This window comes from Micrasema longulum, unplaced genomic scaffold (assembly GCF_059751315.1).
Source record: "Micrasema longulum isolate JH-2025_06_02 unplaced genomic scaffold, ASM5975131v1 h1tg000082l, whole genome shotgun sequence".
NCBI classification, from domain to species: Eukaryota; Metazoa; Arthropoda; class Insecta; order Trichoptera; family Brachycentridae; genus Micrasema; species Micrasema longulum.
This window is the reverse complement of record NW_028277288.1, coordinates 248,512-275,240: the sequence shown is the minus strand read 5'-3', so window position 1 is coordinate 275,240 and position 26,729 is coordinate 248,512. Positions and strand designations below refer to the sequence as shown.

Here is a 26,729-nt window from a genome sequence, read left to right as displayed (position 1 = left end):
GTCAGAATGGTGAATGTTACAAAGTGTGTAATGTGGCCACTTAAATCAGCCAATGACAGGTCATTAGCCCTGTAAATGCCTAGTCTTCCATATTCCCTTCTCAAAAACGTTTTCCCTCTCTGTTGAAATAAATTTAAACACATTATTTCATTCAAATGTGAGCTAAAAAAATGAGTGTGTAGCAGATAAGTAAGCTCTTAAAAATTAATCGTTTTCAGTTGGCTTTAAGGAAGTTTTTTTTGTGGGTTTTCCAAAATTATGATTTAATAATTTTTTGAATGAAAATCATCGTATTGAAGGGTTTTTCTTTGTTTACAATGAGTAAGAACTTTAATGAAGTCATTTAGAATAGACTTTACCATTGTGCATCTGTTTTTTGTCTTCGGGATTGTTCTTGGAGCTTTGTTTTGAAACATGGTGAATTTGTTTAAAATGTTTTGTTCTCTGGAATGTTTTTCGTTATAGCTTTCAAGTGTACGTATATTGTTTAGAAATGTTAATAAGTGGTATTTATTTTAATAATTAGATATATGTAAATATTAGGACATTCATGTATTATGTTTGTACTATTTAAAAACTAAATAAAAAAAGTCGTGTCTGCCTCTTAAATACTTGCTCGGAATGAACGGATGAAGTTAATATATCAATTCTAGAAAAAATGTTTTTACGTACATTAAGGGTTAAAGCGTTCTTAATGTCGCTAAAAAACACACTCCTCAAGCACTATATTGTAATTCTTTTAAAATAAATGATAAAAACATACTTTTAAAGTCCTTAAAATATAGCTGGATTAAAATGACAGCTGCCAAACTAATTTCGTTTCATTTCGTTTTCGTTTTTTTTTTTTGCACCACAACACGCCAGGGGGCCTAATTACAGTGGTGAATTCTATTACAGAACAACCAAGCTTGAGAAAAAACGCATTTTAATTTTTGTGTTCTCACCGGGAATCGAACCCGGAACCTTCCGTGCGTGAGTCAAGCGTCTTGACCACTACACCACGGAGGCCGCCAATGTCACTAGTGATGGAATATCACTGATCATGTACCGATCAAATCGATTTTATCAATTTTTTCGTGCTAACATGAAACTCTGTTTCCAAAAAAATTATATAAAAACGCAAAAACAAGCCTTTATAGTGTGTTTAAGACAATTATTTACTCAAAAATAAGACATAAAATACTTTTTTTCAGGATCAACAACAAATGAATTATTTTTTATTCGATTAATTTACATTGATCAATTTGTCCCATCTCTAACATTTTTGCAAAATGACGTAACCTTGTAAGAACGTCTTTAATAATTAGGTTTTTTTTTTATTTTAAAGCTGATTTTTTATAATTATGCCAAGTATTGTATTAAAAAAATAAATCAACATGTCATATATGTATGATTTTTCGTGTGTCGATATAAATCACTCCTTAGACGTCACTACAAAGTTATGTCGTCACTTTTGCTGAAAACTGTCATTCTAATCAAGTTATATTTTAAGGACTATAGTTACAAACAACTCTGTTTTGTATCGAAAAATGCCTTTTAAAATATCTGCATACTAATATCCGAATGCTTCGTACATTCGAATAGGGTATAAATTATAGGTGTTCGGACTATCGAGGCCCTGTTGTATGTGTTAAACAATATATATGTATACAATGTAATTATTAGAGCACACATAAGAATATGTTTATGTGTGCCCTATTTAGAAATCAAAAAAATAAATAATCAGAATGAAATAATAAATGAAAACCAAATAAGCGTAGCATGTTAAAAAACAGGATTACACAGGCTGCGCTATTTATGTTAGCGTGCTATTGAATTGAGTAAAATAGCAATGATCATCACAGCAGTTGTTGCTGATAGGCTGACACGACCCGTTAGGGTTTACATAGAAGAATTATTTTCTCCGTGTACAGAGCTATGTTTACTATGTTACCTGTAACGGCATTCTCACTGTGCAATAGAAAAACGCGGACAGTTTTTTAATCAGTAATACATGCGAGAGTTTGACTCCACGGCGGCTGTAAGGCAAACATCCTAAATACGGAATTGAGTGAACCAAAACCAATTATCTGCAGAAAATTATTGATGGCTCGATTTAATAAAGCCTTCAAAAATACTTTGAGTTTGTCCAAATTTTTGTAGACAAAACATTGTTGATACTATATACTGATTATAATGGAAAGTTAAAATTTATCTTCAAAGTTAAATTACGTTTTCAGTCTGAAAAATAGAATATGTTTACATTTTTTTTTCTAAACATGTTCAACCACTGGTTACCAACGAAGATACTTTGAATTTTCATAAAAATATACACATTTTCGTACATAAATATCGACATTACTTTGTATCGTCTCAGTATACACCGATGAAGACCGATATACCTGAGTAAAAAATTTAACGCTTATCAGTTCATGGTTTATCTCTTCGTCCAAATTCTCGAGGCACTCTCTTAACAGCCATCCATAATTCCTCTTTCTTCTCTAACTCATATAGTGTCCATGCGGCTCGACTGTGGAATCATCTCCCATCCACCATCAAAGATGGAATAATCTACCCACTAATGTTAGAGACGGGCCTTCATTATTTACATTTAAGTCAAGATTGAAATGTCACTATCTAAATATTTAAATTGTTCCTTTATCCTTCTTCTTTCCTTCCCATCCCCTCTCCTCTCTTCATAGTATAGTGTTATTTTTTTATATATAAATTTATTTTTGTTAATCTTTGCTTTTAATTTTTGTATAAAATTGTATGATTCAATATGTCCATGTATTTATAATTTTCTCAAACTGAACGGTTTGGGTAGGTAGGAAGAAATTGCCTTAAGGCAATATGCCCGCCCTTATATGTATATTTATTGTATATGTATATAAAGTGTCAAATAAATAAATAAATAAAATAAGGATGTTACTACATTATCTCCGTTTAAATCACGTCGGAAGAAACATCTCCTTTCTCTTCCTTAATCTCTCCTCCTTTCCTCTTTTTTCCTTTTTCCCATCGAGTAAAAGTTTTGATTTGAGGTAAATTATAAACAAATACGTTTATTTATATTTTTATATATCTTTAGTTTTTTAATCTTTATTTTCTATTGAATATGTTCTGTAACATGAATTATAAAAATATAATTTTAATTAGTATGAATGTATCATTGTTTTATGTTTTTTTCTTTATATATCTTATGGTTTTATTTTTCTTTTTTCTGTACTAGTATTTAAAATTATATAAACTCTTATAAATAAACAATTAAAACAGTGTAAGTCTCTCTCCAAGCACAAGAGTTAGTCTCTTTTTCTGGAGAGTTACAGTGATTACATTTACTAGATGTGTAAAAGTAGATATGTTAAAAAATTTACAAAAACATGTACTTTTTGTGAAATTTATGAATAAAAAAAATAAAAAAACTATTATTTTATTGGCTGGTTGGAAGAAATTGGCATTTGGCAATAAGCCCGCCAATGTACAAATAACATTATGTACAAAAAGTTAAATAAAAAAGATAGCCGTTCACGTGATATTACTAGTTATCGACGAAGAAACTTAATTTTTTGTAGAAATATAGACAATATCAATTTAAAATATCGATTTCGACGTTATCTTTGATTTGATCTACGAAATAAAATTAAGTTTTCTGCGTGAACAAAAAAAATATTTGTGCAATTTGTCTAATTACAGGCTACCGACGAAGATAATTTTAAAATTAAGTTTTCTGCGTGAACAAAAAAAATATTTGTGCATTTTGTCTAATTACAGGCTACCGACGAAGATAATTTTAATTTTCATAAATAATTCAGCTAAATGAATATCACCCGCATAAATAAAGGTCTCAGCTCTTTTACTTCAGAAACATCAACAGATGAAAGAATCGAAGGAATATAGATGTTAAAATATAGGCAGAAATGTGAATGTTACACAGTGTGTAAAGTGGCCACTTAAACCAACAACTTAAATGATATATTTTAACTTTGTTATTATGTGTATTCAATTACATATTCTACCATATAAGTAGATGTGTTACTATTATTTCTTTATTGTGTTATTTTGTATTTATTTTTACTATCAATTAATAACCGAAATGCATTATAAAATTACTATAAATTATTAATAACATATTGCCATGTATTATTATATAACTTTTCATTATTTTGTATATTGTTGAATATGTTAATAAATGTTTTTGATTTATATATATAAAGAGTTCTGACTTAACAAGAAATTTTGTAACAAGTCGGGACATAAAAAAATAATTATAATTGTGCTCTATGATAAAACTGTGTATTTTGTGCATTAAATAAATAAAAAATCATCCAATGACAGATCATAAAGCCTATATAGCCTAGACTCAATATTTCTTTTTTTTAATGTCCTTAATTTCTGTTGTAATATGTTAATACTAAATATAACATGTAAAAAAAGAAATAAAGTGGACATAAGGCTCTAAGAGTGGTCATTGAGTCAAAAACACTCGTCCGGGTTTTGGTTCTTTTTTTAAAGATATAACCGTGTAATTCATCCACCTGGACACAGAAATAACAATATAAATAATTCAATTAGACAGTATTTGAATCATTGATTACATAAAGTTTCAGGCAATCGGTAATCATATTAACACGCTATTACGTACACCCAGATGTTACTGCATTTTAGCACGCAAATAACACAGAGAAAATATATATTTGTTCAGGAGTTCCAAACAACGGTTCGCGGAACAAAACCGGCCTTTCGTTACGCCGAATACTGTTTCAAAAATGATCATCATCATTGACCACAATAAGGCCATATAATAGATTTTGTTTTATTTATTTCCTGTAAAATAACATATTTTTTTTACAATCCTTTCCATTTTATTTTACTTTACTTTCAAACAAGAATTTTTTAATTTTATTTTTACGTTTTATCACGAAGAGTTAGATTTCGTATGTGGATGTTAAAATATAGGCAGAATGGGGAATGTTACGCAGTGTGTAAAGTAGCAACTTTAAACACCAGTCAATGATAGGTCACAAGGCCTGTAAACGCCTAGACTTCCATATTCCCTTCTCAAAATGTTTCAACTCTGTGTTGCAATGAATTTAGGCGATAACTCTGTTAGCTTTCCATTGAAGGCCATTTTCAGGAGAAGTGTTCAAGTGTGGGTTTTGTCTAAGGGAAGAGACCATTGCAGGAGACTGCTGCGAGATATTGCATAGATTTATATAATATAAAGCGTGTTGTCAAGATGTACATTAAAATATATGTTTATGTATTATTTTTTTATTCGGGCTCGAGTCGGCCTCGTGGTGTAATGATCAGCGCGTTTGCCTACCATGGTCTCGGGTTTGATTCGCGACATAGTTGATATGAAATATTCATTTAAAAGGGTTTTTTCACACTAGAATATTTCATAGTCCCTGGACTGGTACCTGAAGCGTAAGACTGATTATCTAACCTATTATATATAATTATTTTTTTTAATGGTTGCTTACTTCTGCAGGGGAGCGCGACCCCACGGTTCTCAACGTATCAGGCTTCCCCCTTCCCCCTCTACGTTTCATCCCTGCAGAAGTAAGCAACCATGTGCTTATTTATATATATATATTTTTTTAATTCGTTCTAAAAATTTAATTAAATGTGCCAATATGTCTTCTTGGTCATACTGATCATCGTGGTTTCGGATGTGACAGGGTTTAATGAACATCCTGTATGAATAAATAAATAAATAATTATTCGGGCCCTTGAAGCAATCAAAATATCCCTTGGAGACCCCTGATCTAAAGAATTACTATGCGCGGATTTATTCCCACACTGAATTATTTATAACTTAGGAACATAACAGATTTCTTGGTACCTACAGCAAGTTTTGAACTAGAAAAATAATGTTTGCTATAATTTGTATGCGAGAGACAAAAAGAAGTGTGCGTGCTGTCGGTGACGTATTATCAAACATTTAATTCACATCCAAATTATATTCAAAACCCATAGGCACGGCACTATAAAATGACAGAGGGTGGGTGGATTTTTATTATGTTATAATTTATAATTTTGATTTATTTTATTGCTTTCTGAGCTTGGGTTTTGTTTTACCCCAGAAAGGACCCCGATTACCACGGGAAATTAACAAAGTTGTCTTTACTAAATGTTATTAAATATTGGCATGTAACCACTTAGCGATTTTTCTATTTCTACCGGTTTCGAGACGTGCCCGTCTCATCGTCAGGACACCAATCAAACCAACATGCAAAACCCACTATGCACCATCGCCATAGTTGTTGCACAAAAATATAAAACCAACATGCCGTGCATTTTAATAATCACATGCACTGATTAGGTTATGCTGGCTTTATATTTTTGTGCAAAAACTATGGTGATGGTGTATAGTAAGTTTTACATCTTAGTATAATTGGTGTCCTGACGAAGAGACGGGCATGTCTCGACACCGGTGAGCATAGAAAAGTCTGTAAGTGGTTATATACAAATGTTTAATAACATTTAGTCAAAAGTTTGACCACAAAGTTAATGCTTTAAATACATATTAATAATAAATTACAATATGTTGCAATTTGTTAATCGTAATGACTCTCTAGGGGGTAGAATCCAGTTTTTGTCTACAAACATTTTGACAAATTCAAAATATTGGAATTAATAATAAATCGATTTTAATCGTCTATAAAGTAAAACCGATTTTTCTGTACGAAAATATGTGTTTTTGTACGATTTATTTTTAAAACGTGTTCAAAACAGGTTACCGTCGAAGATACTTTAAATTTCAATACAAATATTCAAATTTGTATACATAAATATCAATCGTTAACTTCACCTTAACAATTATCTTCAATTATATCTAATATGGAAAGACCATATTAGTGAACTAGTTAAACGAATTAGAAAATTTATATACATATTTATTAGATTATAAAATATTTTAAAAATCAATCATTTGAAAAAAGCTTATAACTCAATTGTACAATCTTTGTTACAATATGGTATTGTAGAATGGGGTGGTGCATATGCCAATATATTAAACCCTCTTAAAATAGTACAAAGATAAATTATTAAAGTAATTTTAAAGAAACCCCTCAACATTCAATACGAAAAGTATATATAAAATATTGAAGGTTCGTACAGTAGACACTATTTATAAAATAAATTCTAGGATAAAAATTTAGAAAGAAGAAAAAATAAAAGAATTTGAGATGAATAAGTCACTCAGATACCAACATAATATTAAATTCCACACAAGTCATGGTCAAAATAGCTTTGTCTTCAAAGGTGTAAAAAAATATAATAATCTCCCAAATGAACTAAAAACTATTAAAAATAATATAACGACAAATAAATTTAAAGTAAATCTAAAGAAATTTTTTGAACACGTGTAAAAACTAAATAAAATTTTAATTAGTATGAATGTATTATTGTTTTATGTTTTTCTTTATATATCCTATGTTTTTATTTTGTTTCTCATGTAATCGTATATTTAAAATTATATAAACTCTTATAAATAAACAACTACAACAACGTAAGTCACTCTCCAAGCACAAGAGTTAGTCTCTTTTTTTGGAGAGTTACAGTGATAACATTTACTAGATGCATAAAGTAGATCTGTATAGAATTGAAAGATATAGAATTCTTCTAAACATGTTCAATTATTGGTTACCGACGAAGATACTTTAAATGTTCTTGCAAATATGCTCATTTTCATACACAAATATCGGTTTTTCTTTATAGACAGTCGAAGATAACTCGGTTAACTTCTCATTGTAATCGGGGCCCTGGTCATTCGCCCGGACTTCTGTATATACTTCTGGAGAATTTCTCCAACTCAGTTGAAATATCTGTTAGTAACCCGAGTTCCTACCTTTTTACAATTTTGAAATGTTGGGAAAAAAATATTTTTGTCGAGGCGCCAAATTACGAGCAGTTTCTAATGCAAATCTACTCAAGGTTATCTAATGTTTATACAACTTGAAATCAAGTTTAAAGATATCGCATATATCTAGACATCTTTAAATAACACCGCTTGCTAATAAATAATCCAACTCATTTAAGACGATGCTTATTTAAGAAGTTACTTTTTTAGAAAAGTCTGCATCTTTACCCCTTTATGCCCTAGGTGTGTAATTATGCAAGTAACATTAATTTAATATCCCATAAAACAACGTAATAAATAAATGTAAATTATTATAAAATATACACACATACCATACAATTAAAAATAGTGTAGAATCATAATTGAATACATCGGACTGTGCCCAAAAATCCCCCCACTATGCCCCGCTTTCACCGCGCGCATTCGTGATGTCGCCGCGTAATGTTGCACGATGGGAAAAAAATAATCAAATGTAAGATAAAAAAAAAAAATCTGTTAATTTCTCTAAAATTTTATTGTGCACGTGGAAATATTGATTGACACAACAGAGTAGATAAGTAAAGGGTCATTTAATCAGAGTAATTGAGCTAATGAACTTTGAACTTAAAATATAAAACAAATTTTGTTTTACATAAAACTGATATTTTTATATTAAGTTAAATAATATTTGATGTTTTAAAGGTAATGACCGTCAAATTTTCACCACAGAGTTGTTTAATCCGAGGTCCGATTTTCATTAGTTCATTCATTAGATGAGCAATGTAGAGTAAAAAAAAAATACTACCCTGACAACACTAACACAATGTCAATTTTGATTTCTTCGACAATCTGACAGATGGAAAAATAATTCAATTTTGAAGTAATGTATTTGCTACTTACACATTCATTTGCTAATAACACATAAAATGTGATCCCATCCTGTTTCTTTAAGATCGTAGCAGTATTTCAACACTTTAAAAGGACACGACGCGGCATAGTTTAATTTAAATCAAGAGTTGCGTACTGAGCGACGTCTACAAAGAAACTAATGGATCAAAACGTAAAACTACTAATTTATGAGTAGTTTGGTCGCCTTCTGTTTGATGCTCGTATGCGGTTTCTGGACTATTCTTAATTCTATGACACATACATTGTCATTATTAATAAGAATATATTTATGTGTGCCTTTTTTCAACATTCAAAATAAAATAAAAAATACAAGTTCACACACGTATTTTAACATATCAGAAGAACATTTTAAATAAGAAAACATGGAAGTCTAGGCATTTACGGGGCTTATGACCTATCATTGGCTGGTTTAAATGGGCACTTTGCACACTGTGTAATATTCACCATTCTGCCTAAAGAGCTGAAACCTTTATTGTTGCGGGTGAGATTTATCTGATTTAATTATTTCACTAACATACTAGGCAATGCTTGAAAATATTTTTCGATTTATATACTTCTTCTTGAACCAGGTGGATTCATCAGCAATGTTTTGTGTTTGTCCAAATTTTTGCAGACAAGGACTGGATTCGACCCCCTAGGGAGCTGTTAATATCTACATATTACAACAGACATGGAGAACAGTATACAGAAGGGAATATAGAAGTCTAGGCATCCGCGGGGCTAATTACCTGTCATTGGCTGGGTTAAGTGGCCACTTTACACACTGTGTAACATTCGCCATTCTGCCTATACTTGGGGTTGAATCCAGTCCTTGTCTATAAATATTTCGACAAACTCAAAGCACTGTTGATAAATACGTATGTTTTTAACATTTAAATTAAAAAGCTTTAAATTCAGAGTGAACGACATAAACTCTACTACGCGTTTTGTACGACAATATCATTCGATAATATTTTGAACACGATTTCAAATTCGCGTTACATGAAGCGTCATCTCTATTTAACCATACCTCGGTGGTTCGAAACCAATTTAGCAATTTACCTTTGATACCGGATTGTTATAATTTGTATAAATAGTATTGTAAATGCTTTGATTGAAAATAATTCTAGACTTCTAATGTTTTTAAACAAGTATCGATGTTTTCAAAGTCATAGATACAAACATACCCACAAAGCATAAATATTTATTTTATTATTACGCATAACCTTCAAACGTCAAAATGTACCCGCATTCCTTGAGTCTTGTTTCAATTGCTTAGAAAATGAGCGTTAAGTAGACATTATTAGACCATAGATTCACGGTAGACCGGACTCTCGTAATTGGTGTGTAAGGCCGGACGACTAACGCGAGTAGGTACTAGGTACCATACCTACGCAAAATGAATTATGCTAATTACAAAATTACTAGTTTGACGTGTTGCGTCTCGAATTGACAGTTTTTAAGGTGACATTCTATTTTATAATTAGGTACTGATCTATTGAACATTTTAACAAGACGTAGGTACTTTCGTTAGTGTGATTTTTTTGTTTTAGAGATCATTAAACCAGAGTGTGTCGCTGCCACGATTGGATTAAGAGACAAACATTGTTTAGGTAATCGTTTTAAACAGAACGAACAATCCAATGTGGTTAGAAACCTTGGCGTTCGGAGCATTGACGTATGTGTGATTAAATTAAGGGCCAAGACACGAACTAGCCGGTCGCCGACGCTGCGTATTTTATGTACCTTCACAGTTCCACGTCCCGCTTTATAAATTTAAAAAAATACAATTTAAACCGACGTGCGTCCAGCTCAAAGTATTCCATCGAACAGCCAAAAAAACATTGTTAGAATTACTTCGGCGCGCCGCCGCCGTCCGTGTGTCAAAACTCCAATATAAATTTGTATGGAGACGGATGATAGTTTCGAAATATTCCTAAGAGTGAAAATTTATTTTAACTGGAATTTTATTTATTTGAATTACTTTGAATAAAATTTAGCAACAGCAACTCTTGAAAGATACTTTTCATCCTTTGGTTTAGTTTAGTAAAAGCTTGGTAATACAAAGGCTGCAAACATAGTTTCCTTTTTAAAATTTAACCAATACCCTGAAGCCAGATTTGAATTAGGATTGGGATAGATTGGTCACATATGCTGATAAAGATTATTTGTCGTCGATAGTATTTCAATAGTTAACTTGATATGAGATTGATTTCTGTTTTATTCTTGGTAATTTTCCTAGTTAACTGTATTTTAAACGTCTATTTCTTTTTACGTTTACGCAATTACAGCACAAATTAAATATCACTTTTTGATATATCGTCGTTGCGCCGACAAGTGATTTTTCGTTTTCAAAAGTATTTTTTTATATCTCATTAAGGATCCACAATATTGTTTTAACAAAATATTGTCGTGTTACCGACTAAGTAGGTACCAAGACAAAATAATATTCCGGTGATTTATAACGTAGAGTGGCAACCCGCGTTGCAGTCGGTAAAACAGGCCGCTACTTGTCAAAAATGTCATTGCAGCGGAAACACGTCCGATTTAAAAAGTTCTGGTGAACAAAAAAAAAAATAAGATGTCACCATAAACCTGAAAGATTGGAGCCGAAATTGTTATTCAAAACCCCACCTTTAACTTGACGAATGTAGAACGGAACAAGCAACTAATATTATTCTATTTTGACACAGGGTTCCCTCAATATTTACCCTAAATCGCAATGTCATGTTTGTACTTTTAATAATGTCTGAATGTATTTTTCAATTGCTTCTTCCAAGTAAGGTGTAATATTGAAGCTTTCGAATGATGAGTCCGCTAAATATTTGTATCATACTGGGGATTATCCCGTAAAAAACTATATATTATTTTTATTAAAATACAAAACTAGAAGTAACTAGACGTTAAAACTACCCACTTAAGATAAAACCTCTGAAGGTAGAATAATCAATAACGAAAAATTCATGAAGAAGATGACCGGATGATGGGATGGAATCTCACAATGGATATCCTTGAGAAGGTGATTGAGATTCTACGAAAACTGTATATTATTAGATTCACCTAGTTAGGTAGCTTAGTAGTTTTTTAGTCGCTAAAATAAAAACTGATCGTTTTTAGTTAACTAAAATAAGAGCCTCATATTGTACAATATATCCGTATATTTTGCATTTATCTTGTTTTAAAAACCATTTTTTTTAAATATTTTATTTATTTTTGAAACCAACACAGTCATAGTTATAAACAATACATACAAAATTACAACAAATAACAAGACCAATTTAACGTAGTAATGCAGAAAGCAGGTCCACAATTTTGAAAAAAATTGATATTAATGTTATCAGGTGCAGTAAGGTCAATTCTATGTTCTGCTAAAAACAGCCAGACCGCTTTTATACAAAAAACTGTATTAATCAGCTTCTAAAAATGGTGTCGATTACAAAAACAGCATTTTTCAATTTGATAAAAACACCCACAGCATTAGAAAATCTTACCGTTCTTTAAAAATCATTGAAACTGGTCAAATACATAATTAGATTCTTGTTTGTCATATAAAAAAAAACTAATGTTTTCATTGTGTATCATTTGTTAAATTCAAAAACATTCCAGCTGTTATGTAGACTTGATTATTCAGTCCTTTCACAAAAATGCTATTATCTCAGTTTCACTTTTCTATGGCTGGCTGCTTTCTGCATAACTACGTTCAATTACGAATCCCCGGGTGCCCTTGAGGTGGTTTTCACAAAAATGGCGCTATATAAATTATCCAAACATTATTATTATTATTATATATCTCATATAGGAACAAAAATATAAAAAAACTAAACGTACAGTTCGCTAGGGGTGATAAGAAGTGGGATGGGAAAATATGGAAGGAAGAGAAGAAGCAGAAATAATAAGCAAATATAAAATAATTAAAAAAGAAATAAAAATGAATATAAATGTACACATACAACATACATACATATACATACACACACATCCATATATACATGTAATATATATATAATTATATTTATGTACATATATACGTATAGATGCATTTGAAAATCTTTCATTTAATATTCGTCAAATCGCCCGGAGAAAATCTGTGAGTGCTATCAATTGAAAGATAACTTTTATGGAGTAGGTACCTCGTCTAAGACTGAGTTGGTTGGTAAGGACCCTTTGTGACGGGGAACATCTTCTTAGCGACTTTTCTTGAATTTTCCACGCTCCCGGTCTAAAGCGTGACAGTATTTATAAATATTTTTACAAAATAAAATAACTTATTTGTCCATTTTGTTATCAATAAAAAAATATTCAAAAGAAAATCCGTCACAAAAAGTTAATTTGTTTTTTTTTTTTATAAATAATCACTTAACATATTATATTATTGCCAGCGCAACGATGACAAATCAATATATCTGTGGCTTGGGTCTATAAGAACCAATGTCGAAAATTACAACATTACGACAGAGTAATTTTATAGCTATTCAGTATAAGGTGTTTCAAAATACTATTTTCAATTAAAAAAACACTACCACATGTGTATATATATATTTTTTTTAATATTATGGTTTTTTTTTATTGACAACCCAAAAGAAATCTGACATTGGTCCTTTTAGACCCAAGACACAGACATATCGGATATTTTGATATTTATAACAATACCACGATGTATTTTAGAACGTTTCTTTAATTGTACAGCAACTTTAAAAATCAGACAGATAATAAAACGTTTCATTCGTAAATTCTATTAATTTAATTTAATTACTAATGATATTTTTAAGCACATACTAACATTGACAGCCAGTCTCGTCGCAGCTATGGTACAAGTTTCATAGAATTTCAAATTGCTGATGGCAACGCAATATTTGCAAACTATGAAATGCCCCTAGAAAAAAATACGTATCTATTTATTATACATACTGTCGAACGTCAGTGGTTCAGAGTACCATTTTTTTTTTTAAGAATGGACATTGCCATTTGGAATATAATATGCAATTTATTTTACTTACATTTTAAAAATAATCAATTAATGATTTCTTTAGCCAAAACCAACAGTACGTCATCTTATAGAATAAGTAAATAAATTCTCACGTCTTGTGCTAATGTGACGCCACTAAAATATCGCTTAGTTGTTTATACCTAAAGATAAAAAAGTTACACTTTCTTATTGTGAATTATAAATTCTGAACGACAAAGATACAACGGGTTCAGATTACCAAAAGTCATTCAGATACAAATTCGTGACACTGAATCCGCCATTGGTAAAAAAAAACGAGTGACAGCCGGTGGGTAGCCATTTTTTTCTGCCAATGCTTTTAACTTACACCAGTTTAAATAGCGGGCATTTCTTTTACTATTTTTACCAACTACCTCTTCAACAACCGGTCCAAAGTGATGGACATAACTATTTTGATTGCGATAAGGTAACGCGGGTGCAGATAATCTTTTAAATACTTAAAAACAAAATGTCAATATCGGTACCCACATAAGTGTCTAGTTTAATGTTTACAGCCGGGCAACACAATGTACAGCTGCCGATGGAATGCACTCGTATTTCAAAATGGAACAGAATGTTGCGCGTCGGTCGGTGTAAATAAATTATAAAGCGCTACACACACATGATTGGATGGGCGGCTATTTTACAACTTATTATTTTTATTTTACTCGGAGAACTAAAATTGAAAAAGGATATGTCGGATAATGTAGTTTTTAGCGCTTAGTAGTCAACCTACTGAAAAATAGGCCGAATCCAAATCAGGGTAATGATTCAACTTCTACATATAATGTAAATTCGGCAGTGAGCAACACGCAACATCATTAATGAATATCATTCTTAAAAAAGTAAACCTATTGGAGATTTTAATTTTATTTATTTATTCATTTTTAAAATCCCTTAATGACCCGCATTCCAATGAGAAGTTAAGAAAATTATCTTTGAATATTGTCGACAAACTTAAATCACAAAATTAAAAAAAATATATGCTTGCAAAATTCGGTTTTATACGTATTTTAAAAAGTTTATTGATTCATACAAAAACATACAAATTACTACAATAATTACGTTATAACAACATAATGGATGGTGGAAGCACGTACATAATTAAATAATAGCAAAATGAAATATTATTACATAAACATACATATATTTCAAAGGGCATCTGGACAACACGCTGAATAGTGTATAAATATATGCAATATCTCGTTTCTTCCCTTAGACAAAATCCACACTTGTACACTCCTCCCGAAAATGGCTTTCGTTTTGGCGAACTTAATATGTTCATCCAGGACATGAAACACTGTTGGGACCACAAAAGAGAAATTCCTCTCAGCAAACGTCGAATGTGTTTTTGAAATTGAATAATTCAAATTACAGAAAAATTTCGTACGAGCATTCTGCTGGGATCTACTCTTGTAGCCGCATGACCAGAAATGTGTCAATGACTCTTTTAAAAAAAATGTCTAATGTCCAGTACCTTCATGAGTTGGAACAATGTCTCAGATGGGAAAAAGGGGGTACAATTATTGCAGGTTGCCGACGAAGACACTTTAAATTTTCAGACAAATATATACATTTTCATACATAAATTTAGATTTTTCTTTATTAACAATCGAACCTTCTCTGTACCGGGTCCCGGGGTGTACCAGCCTGAGAAGTGCCCCCCGATGAAGACCAAGCGGGCTCCCGTATACAGTTTCGGAGACAAACTGGCCAAAGACCTCAACAAGACTCTTGGACCTGGCCCTAACGCCTATAGCCTCAAGCCAATGTTCGATGCCCAGCAGTGGTCCATGAGCAAGCGATTGGATCCAAATACTAAGCCTAGATCCCCCGGTCCGGCTACCTACTTCCACAAAGACATTGAAGTGTACAAATTGGGTTATCCGAAATATTCCATGCGAGGGAGACATCCATCAGACAAGGCACCCGCATCTCCCGGCCCGGCAAGATATGGACCAGAAGACGACTCTGTTAACTTCCCATTGTACGCAGAGCCTGGGTACTCCGGTGTCATTTGTCAGTCATTTGAGAAAATCGGGGTTTTAGATAAATGTAAGTTGTACGGCAACTGTATATTTATAGAATTATAAAGGCGGATAATAGTTGATTATTCCGCTAAATTTCAAAATAAACATTACTAGGGACCCACGGAGGCGATTACATTTGCAAGTTAACAGATTTATCTTCAACTATCTCTAAAGTACATTCGATTATTTTTTTAATAAGTTCTATTATCTTTTTATTAAACTTTTTGTGCATAATGTTAATTGTACATTGGTGGACTTAATGCCAAATGGCAATTTATTCCAACTAACCAATAAAATGAAAGTTTTATTTTTATAATTCAAGTTACAAAACATATTTGTATCCGACAGCCCTCAATATCGTGGGGGGTCGGCGCGGCTTCGTCTTCCTGGTTCCTCGCAATCGGCCCACCCGGCGTAAACGGGAGGCCTGGGAACCCGGCACGCGGCGATGAAAGCACCGAAAGCTAGGTCAACCTCAGTAGTCCTGAAAAGGACTTTCCACCCGGTCCAAGTGGTAAAAAGAGGCGAGCGCAGTCGGAGCGATCAAGGCGGCGGCCACAGCAAGGAGCGAAGACCGAGCGGGAGGCGGCGGCGGACTCGGGAGCACAGCACAGAAATAAAACACTCGTGTCGGAGGACAGCAGAGAACTGATTTATTCTTTCAAGTTACACGGCTTATAAAGCGTCGCTCGCCGCGCTAGACGAGTTGCCCCGTAGCGCCGCGCAGATTGGCTCGAGGCGGCGCGGGTGGGCTATCCCCACCACTGCCGGCCCTGCAGTAGCCACGAGCGGCGTAAATACGGGCGCGTTATGCGCGCGCGGGCCATTTCGCTACTAGCCACGACGAGCGAAGCACGTGTAACCAAACAAGCATGTAAATATTACAATAATACATAGTAAAACAAATATCGACAGTATATAAATTTCTATATATTTTCCCGGCATAGGTCGAGGCCGAACCCGCAAGTGACAACTGCGTCTTTATTAAGGGTTCAGCACTCGACTTACAGCTATGCCGGGCCCTATATTTATTGATAGCAACATTTTATTTTTTATTTTATTTTAATTTATACAAATAATGCGGCCAACGTGGCCGTTCCTATGGGCGTTCATGCGCGTCCGGAACACTCCCCCCGTGCAGCTCGCCTGCACTGTGGACATCCCGGCCGCGCGGTCCCTCGTTAGGTAGAATAACTGCTACCTTCACAGCTGGTCTGGTGTAAGTCCCGCTTGTTGTCTTGACGTCCACCACACGAACTTGCCCGTCCCGGGCAGGGTCGGCCCGCGTTATCCTTCCTCGGGGCCATCGGTTCCGCGGCAAGTTGGGGTCGATGATAATCGCCAGGTCTCCCACCTGAAGGGGTGGCGCTGGATCACGCCATTTCTTGCGTTGCGCTAGCGTGGGTAGATACTCTGTCAGCCAGCGACGCCAGAACATATCGGCGATCTGCTGCGAGATACGCCACTGTTTGCGGAGACAGGCTCCTTCTTCCGACTTGTCGAAATATGCTAACGTCGGCTGTGTGTTGGCGGCTCCAAGTAAAAAATGGTTTGGGGTGAGCGGTTCGTCGTCGTCTGCCTGTGTTGAAATGTGGGTCAGGGGGTGATTATTGACCGAATACTCCGCTTCCGCTAGTACGGTCTTGAGCGTTTCCTCGCGAGGCGTCTGCTCCTTTAGCGTCGCTTGTAGAGCTCTCTTCACCGACCTTATGAGCCTTTCCCAGGCTCCCCCCATGTGGGGTGATGAAGCAGGTATGAACCTCCATTCCATTTGGCGATTCGTTATTTCAGTGAGCAGCTTGGGGTTCGTCAGAAGTTCGGCCACGGCTTCACGGAGCTCCCTGTCGGCCCCGTGGAAGTTAGTGGCGTTATCTGAGTACATCACCTTGGGACAGCCTCTTCGGGCGGCCATCCTTCTGATTGCCATGATAGCCGCATCACTCTCTAGGGATGAAGCGAGCTCGATGTGTATTGCTCGCGTCGTTAGGCACGTGAATAGGGCGCCGTATCTCTTCTCTCGCCGGCGGCCTATGGTCACTGTCATAGGCCCAAAGAAGTCTAGGCCACAGTGAGTGAACGGAGGCATGCGGTACGCTAGCCTGGCTTCAGGCAGTTGACCCATGAGTGGCGCGCGTGGTTTACTGCGTGCCGCTTGGCACGCGGGGCATTCACGCGCTATCTTCTTCGTCCTATTTCTGAGCTTCAATATGAAGAACCGAGCTCTGATATCCGCTAGGGTTCTCTCCACGCCCGGGTGTCCACCCGTCGTGTGGTAGTGCGAGATGAGGAGGCGCACATATTGGCAATCGCCATCTAAAACGGGCGGCGCGACGCTTCCTGTCGCGACGCCCTCTGCGGCCTGCAGTCGGGTTCCCATTCGGATTATGCCTTCGCCGTCTAGGAAAGGGCAAGTCGCGTGCAGGCGACTTCCCGGTGGGATGGGTTTCTTTGTTTTAAGCATCTCGAGCTCCTCTCGAAAGGCGGTTTCTTGTGATCGTCTGATCCAGCTTACTTCGGCTGCTAATGTCTCGGTGGCGCGCAACTCGCGGTCCCCGCCCGGTTGTGCTGCGGGGACCGTGCGGCGGCATCGTGCGATGAATCGCTGCATCCATGCTGTGGTCCGGATGAGTTTTATCCAGGAGGAAAAACGCTCCGGCCGGGGAAGGGCCTCTTCCCTATTCGCATGACCGACGAAGTGGCGCGTCGGTTTTGCCTCTAACTGGTCCCCGGACGGCTTGATAAGGGCTTTCTCCTTAGGCCATTGGGCCTCCGGGCTGCGTAGGAATCGTGGGCCGTTGAACCACAATCCACCGGGCCCTAGGTCGGGAGGGTCCTTGTCTCGGGTCCCCAGGTCAGCGGGTTGTCTTTCGTTGGGACCCATCTCCACTCCGTCAGGTTCGTCAGTTCGTCGATTTCTCCGAGGCGGTTGGCCACAAAGGTGAGTACTTCAGGGGGTCAGTCCGGATCCAACATAGGACTGTGCTGGAGTCCGTCCAGTACACGGTGCGCGTAATGTTGGCCCGGCTTTCTTTCTTCAGGGTGGCGGCCATACGGGCCGCTAGCAGCGCGGCTTGTAACTCTAGCCGCGGCACAGAGAGTGGTCTCAGCGGAGCCACTTTGCATTTTGCCATTACGAATTTCGCTGACTCGTTGTTCGTAAAATACGCGACGGTGCAGCAGGCTTGTTCCGATGCGTCGCAAAATACGTGTAGGGTTATGGGGTCCGTTTTAGAGCGCAATGAGCAGCGCGGGATCGCACAACCGTTCTCGCTCAGGAGCTGTAGCCATTCTTGCCATTTCTCCACGTGGTCGGGCGTCAGGGTTGATCCCATCCCGTATTGGATCGCCATACGGCTTGTAGCAGTATCTTCGCCCGGATCGTAAGGCAGGCTATGAAGCCCACCGGGTCGAAGATGCTCATGCCGCACTCAGCATCTCGCGCTTCGTGGGCCTCCGTGGTATTGCAGGTATTCCTTCTTCGTGGTTGAACACGAAGTTGTCACTCCGAGAGAGGGTCCCAGACAATTCCCAGGATACGCTCCGTTGTGATCTCGTCGCCGATCGTGATGGCGGTGTTGGCGCGGTCTTCGTGCTTCACGTTGTCCAGGACGGCCGCCCGGTTTGAGGCCCACCCTGTGAGCTGGAATCCCCCACGGCTGAGTACGAGGGTTACGTCCTGTACCAGCCGTGCGGCGGCTTCTTCGCTATCCACGGCATCCAAGTAATCATCCATATACATGCGTTTTTCTATGGCTTCGGCGGCTTCTGGATATTCCGCGGCGTGGGCTTGTGCCACTTGATTCCTCACAAACTGGGCACTGCTCGGGGAGCACTTGGCCCCAAACATCATCGAGGTGAGCATGAACGTCGATGGGTCCTCATCCTCTTCTAGTCTCCACAGGAACCGTTGGGAGTGGCAATCGGCCTCCCGGATCCTGATGCGCAGGAACATCTCCCTGATGTCTGCGGCTATGGCGACTCGGCCCTCTCTAAATCTGATCAGGTTACCCAGCAGGGATGAGAGCAGGTCTGGGCCGGTGAGAAGATGCTCATTCAGAGACGTTCTTTGAAATTGCGCGGCTGCGTCGAACACTACCCGAATTTTGCCCACTTTATTCGGGTTTGTTACCGCAAAATGCGGCAAGTACCATTTGCGTGGATGATACGCGTCAATCTCTTCAGGTTTGAGTTGAATCGCGTAACCCTTGTTTACGTAGTCGGTTATCTTGGCCCGATAGGCGTTGGCCAGCCCGGAGTCCTTGCGCAACTTCCTTTCTAAGGAGCGCAAACGGGTTAAGGCCGCTAGGCGATTGCAGGGCAGAGTGTCGCCGTCCTTTGCCCATAGCAGGCCAGTCTCCCATCGGCCGGATGGGAGCTGTCTGGTGGAACTGCTCATTATCTCCTCCGCGCGCACGTCCACGACGCGGCGTCTCTCTCCTATAGAGACTCCCAATGAGTCTACTGCAAAGCTTTGTTTCACTAGTTCTTCTAGCTTATTGTCGTTTGGACTGTGTTCGGCGTGGAAATTCGGGTGTACGGTCCCTCCGTACGTCACTGGGCCTAGGGCGGTGTTCACTGTCATCAATCCATCCTCCCTTATCACAGGCGGGCCGGTGGACACGATGAGTGTGGCGTTGTCAAGACCGATGAGCATTCTCGGCTTGACGGTGGCTTCCCTTGCAGCTTGCGCACTACTCCGGTTCCGGTGTGGTAGATCCATTGACTTGATGGTTTGCGCGTTTATTTTGAATTCACAGCTGCCCGACACAATGGTGACACTTATACGTTGTGAACACAGAGTGTCCATTGCACCACTCGCGCCCGAGATAACCAACTCTTCCTTTGGTCCCGTTACACCGATCGCCCGGGCGATGTCCTCTTCCACCAAAGTGACGGATGATCCTTCATCCATCAATGCGTGAATGTTTATTGTGCCCCGTGGGCCTTTTAAGGTAACCGGCACTACCTTGAATGTAATTGGCACTTCGGCTCTTTTGGTGAGCAACACTTGCTCATTGTCCGCGGGCGCTGCTGGCCCGCTTCGGTTTTTATGTAACAGCCGGTGATGGCTCCGTCGGCACTCGTTGCATTTCGCGGCAACACAATCGGGCGAACGATGGCCCGACTCGAGGCATTGAAAGCACACTGCTTTGTCTCTCACGATTGCCCACTTTTCTGTATATGTCCTTTTCGCGAACTCGCGACACTGCACCAAGCTATGGCGGTTCGAGTCACAATACACGCACTGAGGTTCTTGTGTCACCAATACATGACGTTGCGGTGTACGCTTGTCCTTCCGGGCGTTCTCGCGCGCCTATCGCGCTTATCCGCTCGCGCGTTCTGACCATGCGCGGGCATGTCCAGCCCACCTGATGACGGCACTACACTTGTGAGCTCTCCCATCCAGATTCGCGAAGTCGTAAATGCTGGCCTTCCTAGGCCTGCTCATCCGGTGGCTGAACCAGAGCCACTTCAGGGGCATCGGCAGCTTGGCGACGAGTTCTGATAGCAGCTTCGGGTCGGCGAGGTAGTAGGGGTCGATCCCTTCGACGGTGGTGATGACGTTTCGGATGGCGATCGCGAAGTCCATTACTGCTTCCACCGAGGCGTCGTTCTGGAGGCGGGGCAGTTTGTAGGCCTGATGTAAGGCCCCGCTTATGAGGAATTCCGGGCTTCCGAAGTTGGCCTCCAACAGGCGGAGGATGTCCGGCACGTTCCGAGGGTGTAGTAGTAAACCCGTTACAATGTGGCGCGCGCGTCCTTCCAAGGCGCGGCGCAGCCTCCCAATGTTGTCAGCGTCACCAAGGCCCCACCGCTCCGTTGACTGATCGAAGGAGGCCTTGAACGTCTGCCACTCCAGTGGCTGACCGCTGAATGCCGGCAGGTCCGGCGGTGAGCCCGCACAGCGCGGGGCATGATCCCTCACAGTGTACGGCGATGAATAGGCGTGCACCTCGCCGGCACGCGGTAGCTGCGAGGCTGTAGGCCGCCCTCGGACGACCCATTCTTGCACCGGGTCTTGGTATAAGCCCCCCGGTGTTCTCGACGCGTAGTGGTTTGGCTGCTCCCGGCCATCCCGTCTCAGCGCTGGTTCGCAGACGTCGCGATCTCTCAGCGCGTGGTGCGCCGCGGTGGGGTGACCCGCCCGCGGTTCAAGGTAGTCGTCCCTCAGAGGCGCGGTGTCGATCGGCCGTTCACAGCCGTCTCGCCTATACGCCGGCTCGCGACCGTCGCGATCTCTCAGCGTATAGCGCGCCGCGGCGAGTTCATTCGTGCGCGGCTCGAATCCGTCCCTCAATGGAGCGTAGTGGTAGGGCTGCTCGCGGCCCTCGCGTTCGTAGCGTGCCGCGGTGAGATAACTCGCCCGCGGTTCGGTGGCGCCATCCCTCAGTGGTGCGACATCGATCGGCCGCTCACGGCCGTCTCGTACGTGCGCTGGCTCGCGACTGTCGCGATCCATCAGCCCACGGTGTGCCGCGGCGAATCCATTCGCCGGCGGCTCGGTGACGTCATCCCTCGGCGACGTGTAGCGGTAAGGCTTCTCGCGGCCTTCCCGTACGTGGCGTGCCGCGGCGAGCGCACTCGCCCGCGGCTCGGTGATGTCATCCCTCAGCGACGTGTAGCGGTAAGGCTCCTCGCGGCCTTCCTGTACGTGGCGTGCCGCGGCGAGCGCACTCGCCCGCGGCTCGGTGATGTCATCCCTCAGCGACGTGTAGCGGTAAGGCTCCTCGCGGCCTTCCCGTACGTGGCGTGCCGCGGCGAGCGCACTCGCCCGCGGCTCGGTGATGTCATCCCTCAGCGACGTGTAGCGGTAAGGCTCCTCGCGGCCTTCGCGTACGTGGCGTGCCGCGGCGAGCGCACTCGCCCGCGGCTCGGTGACGTCATCCCTCAGTGGTGCGGCATCGATCGGCCGCTCATGGCCGTCTCGTACATGCGCTGGTTCGCAGACGTCGCGATCCATCAGCACACGGCGCGCCGCGGCGAGTTCACTCGCCAGCGGCTCGATGTCGTCCTTCCTGGGGTTTGCCGCGGCTGAGGCCTCCGCCCGCGGTTCGGTGTTGGGAGTGCTGTCCGAGGCCCCTTCTCCTGAAGAGGCATTGGCAGTCGTCACGGCAGCGAGCATGTCCCTCAGCTCGTCGTACTGCCTCTGCTGTGCTGTGGTGTTTTCTTCCATCTGTCGCTGCAGGGTACCACAGGTCACGGTACCTGCCGACGAAGTGGAATCTCCGTCCTTGTCCCGCTGTTGATCTTCAGGCTCCGTACCGGCGATCCGACGCGCTGTCGAGCGAGTCGAGACTGGAGATCGGTCGACCGGCATGGTGACTGGAGGCGGCAGGAGACGATCCGGACTCTCGAAGGACCAAAATGTATCCGACAGCCCTCAATATCGTGGGGGGTCGGCGCGGCTTCGTCTTCCTGGTTCCTCGCAATCGGCCCACCCGGCGTAAACGGGAGGCCTGGGAACCCGGCACGCGGCGATGAAAGCACCGAAAGCTAGGTCAACCTCAGTAGTCCTGAAAAGGACTTTCCACCCGGTCCAAGTGGTAAAAAGAGGCGAGCGCAGTCGGAGCGATCAAGGCGGCGGCCACAGCAAGGAGCGAAGACCGAGCGGGAGGCGGCGGCGGACTCGGGAGCACAGCACAGAAATAAAACACTCGTGTCGGAGGACAGCAGAGAACTGATTTATTCTTTCAAGTTACACGGCTTATAAAGCGTCGCTCGCCGCGCTAGACGAGTTGCCCCGTAGCGCCGCGCAGATTGGCTCGAGGCGGCGCGGGTGGGCTATCCCCACCACTGCCGGCCCTGCAGTAGCCACGAGCGGCGTAAATACGGGCGCGTTATGCGCGCGCGGGCCATTTCGCTACTAGCCACGACGAGCGAAGCACGTGTAACCAAACAAGCATGTAAATATTACAATAATACATAGTAAAACAAATATCGACAGTATATAAATTTCTATATATTTTCCCGGCATAGGTCGAGGCCGAACCCGCAAGTGACAACTGCGTCTTTATTAAGGGTTCAGCACTCGACTTACAGCTATGCCGGGCCCTATATTTATTGATAGCAACATTTTATTTTTTATTTTATTTTAATTTATACAAATAATGCGGCCAACGTGGCCGTTCCTATGGGCGTTCATGCGCGTCCGGAACAATATTCAATAGAAAATAAAAAAGCTGAATATATGATATATAAATAAAAAAAAATGTATTTGTGTATTAATTATTTAAAATCAATACATTTACTAAATGGGGAAAGGGAAAAAAGAGATTGATGAATAGAAAGGAGATGTTTCTTCAGACGAAATTTAAACAGAGATACTGTAGTAACATCTTTGATGGTGGATGAGAGATGATATTACTGGTAATCGAAGAAATTTTTTTTTTGCAGGAATATAGACATTTTCATTTTGAAAAATAGATTTTAACGTTATCTTCGATTTGATCTACGAAATAAAATTAAGTTAGATTAAGGCGGCCTCCGTGATGTAGTGGTCAAGAAGCTTGACTCACTCGCGGAAGGTTCCGGGTTCGATTCCCGATGAAAACACAAAAATTCAATGTGATTTTTCTCAAGCCTAGGTGTTCTCTGATGTAATTCACCGCTGTAATTGGGCCTCTTGGCCTGAAAGTAGTGCAAAAAAAATTTAAATAAAATATTTGTGCAATTTGTCTAATTACGATATGTACCGGTGAAGATAGCGTTTGTTATGGCCCGATTCGAACTAGAGCTTGGGTGATGGCGTCTACCGCAAACTCTGAATTCGAGCAAAGGCCTTTTAGGTTTTTGGGACTTAAAATACTCGATGTATTGCCCACACATTGTAAAACTCTCTACTCTCTTCACTCTCTTCTCTCTCTTCTCTCTTCTCTTAAAGATCGAAGAGTTGTTAAAGAGCGGGTGTATTTATATAAAATCTTAAATAACGCAATTGATTCTGCTGAACTATTATCACTAATAAAATTGAGAATACCCAGGTTTTAATAGTAGACTCAATAATCTTTTTTCAACATCTCTTTAACAATCGAATCTGGGTAAAAATGAATACATTTATCGAGTATGCTCGTCACACAATAAAAACTTTAGCACGATAGATCTTTTCAACGAAAGAAAATACTGTTTTAAAAAATATATCGAAATTGCGATAAAGACGTCACAAGAGCAAAAAATGTAGTTACTATATTTTTATCGTTTTACTTATTAGTTTTCATTATTTTATTATTAATTATATATATGTACGCATATGTATATGCATTTAGTGTATGCGAATATGTTCATGTGTGTATATGTATGTAAACAGGGTGTTCTTTAAACCCTGTCACATCCGAAACCACGATGATCAGTATGGGCAAGAAGACATATTAGCAAATTAAAAAAAATATTTAGATCAAAAATTTCTTTTTTAAATAAAATATTTTAAAAAACAAACGGTTGCTTACTTCTGCAGGGGAGAAGTAAGGGGAGCGCGGCGCAGTATCAGACTCCCCCCTTCCCCTCGTCGTTTCACCCCTGCAGAAGTAATCAACCATTTGATTTTTTTGATATTTTATTTTTTTAAATTTTTCGTTCTAAAAAAATATTTTAATTTGCCAATATGTCTTCTTGCTCATACTGATCATCGTGGTTTCGGGTGTGACAGAGTAAAATTTTTATTTCATTTTTCATTGTTTTATATTAACTTACTATTTCATGTTCTTCTCTTTCTTCCCCATTTTCTCATCCCACTTCCTTTCACCCCTGGCGAACTGTACGTTTTGTTTTTTTTTAATATTATTGTTCTTATATGAAACCCATAATTGGTCTTATCATTTGTTGTTATTCTTTATGTATTTTTTATTACTATGACTGTGTTGGTTTCAAAAATAAATAAGTAAAAACATCGATTGGTAACTGGCACGGTTGACAAGGACCATAATGTAAGCTGTCATTAAAATGCGAAAAATAATTCATAAAATAAATAAAAAACAATTTTATCAAACGCGGATTTTAACGGATTACGTCATAAGTTTCAATTAATGAGTAAGTACTTATGTTAAGCTTGTACACGGGACATATTTGAATATATTAAATAGCTCAATTAGTTATAAGACGAGCTTAATTTCGCTTTATTATTGTCATATAATAATAATGAAGTATTTATTCAAGGCTCTGGTAGTTAAACGGTCGCTGATGGCCGTGCGATTGTGATGCACGCATTGTAAATTTATCCATTGTTGTGAACATTACAGTGTGCAATTGTTTTCCAAGTAGAATCATAAGACAAACGAGCGGCTACTCATTTATAACGTAAAAATATATTGTCAAATTGTCAAGCTACATTAAATTGTATAATACAATGTTTGTTCAAGTAGTTACCTAAGTATGTTTAAGTAATTATGTTTTATTTTTTTAATAATACATACTCGTAATGGTTAGTACCCATTTTATTTTAACCGACGCGACGTTAAGTTAATTTTTTGATAAGAAATAAACATTTTTTTATGGTCCTTAGTGGAGCATGTAGACATCACTAGATGCCTCCGGTTTACAATGGGAAATTAACAGAGTTATCTTTAATTGTCTATGAAAAAAAAAAACAAATTTTATTAGTGGAAAATTAAATATTCTAATAAAATTGTTTTGAAAAACGTTAATCACAAGTAACTGAAAAAAATACTTCAATTTTTATTACAAATGTGCACATTTTCATATAGAAAATTCGATGTTATCATATTTAAAATCAAAGATAATTGTGTGCTAGAAATACCACATTTTAAAACAAGGCTAGCACAGAGACATATTTTATAGGCCCAAAAATGTTTAATTATTTTTTTACAGATAATATTTCCTTAATCCCAAACTTCCAAAATTTTCCTATTTTTAAAAAACACGCACTATCCTGGGTTCAAACTAAAGATCTTTTTTTCCTTTTACCCTTTAATAATAAGGAATATTTTTGTTTTTTTTTATTTTTTACCCTCTAATCTTTTACAAAATATTTTATTTTACTGTCTATTTA

General features: G+C 39.2%; 2 protein-coding genes across 3 annotated transcripts in view; one reads left to right on the top strand and one right to left on the bottom strand.

Annotated features, from left to right (window-relative positions):
• Positions 1-26,729, bottom strand: part of LOC148284885 (uncharacterized) — a 257,605-nt gene that overhangs the window by 219,246 nt on the left and 11,630 nt on the right. The gene's annotated exons all lie outside the window — the stretch shown is intronic.
• Positions 14,096-16,145, top strand: LOC148284886 (protein CIMAP1D-like). The gene is made up of 3 exons (XM_088233411.1): positions 14,096-14,124; positions 15,292-15,684; positions 16,076-16,145. The coding sequence occupies exons 1-3, from the start codon at positions 14,096-14,098 to the stop codon at positions 16,143-16,145; spliced, it is 492 nt and encodes a 163-aa protein (XP_088089537.1).

Coding starts and splice junctions, on each gene's coding strand:
- LOC148284886 (XM_088233411.1), top strand. CDS start 14,096: ATGGACATAACTATTTTGATTGCGATAAG. Junction 14,125..15,291: donor ACTATTTTGATTGCGATAAG/GTAACGCGGGTG, acceptor ACATAAATTTAG/ATTTTTCTTTATTAACAATC. Junction 15,685..16,075: donor GACTCTGTTAACTTCCCATT/GTACGCAGAGCC, acceptor TGTATCCGACAG/CCCTCAATATCGTGGGGGGT.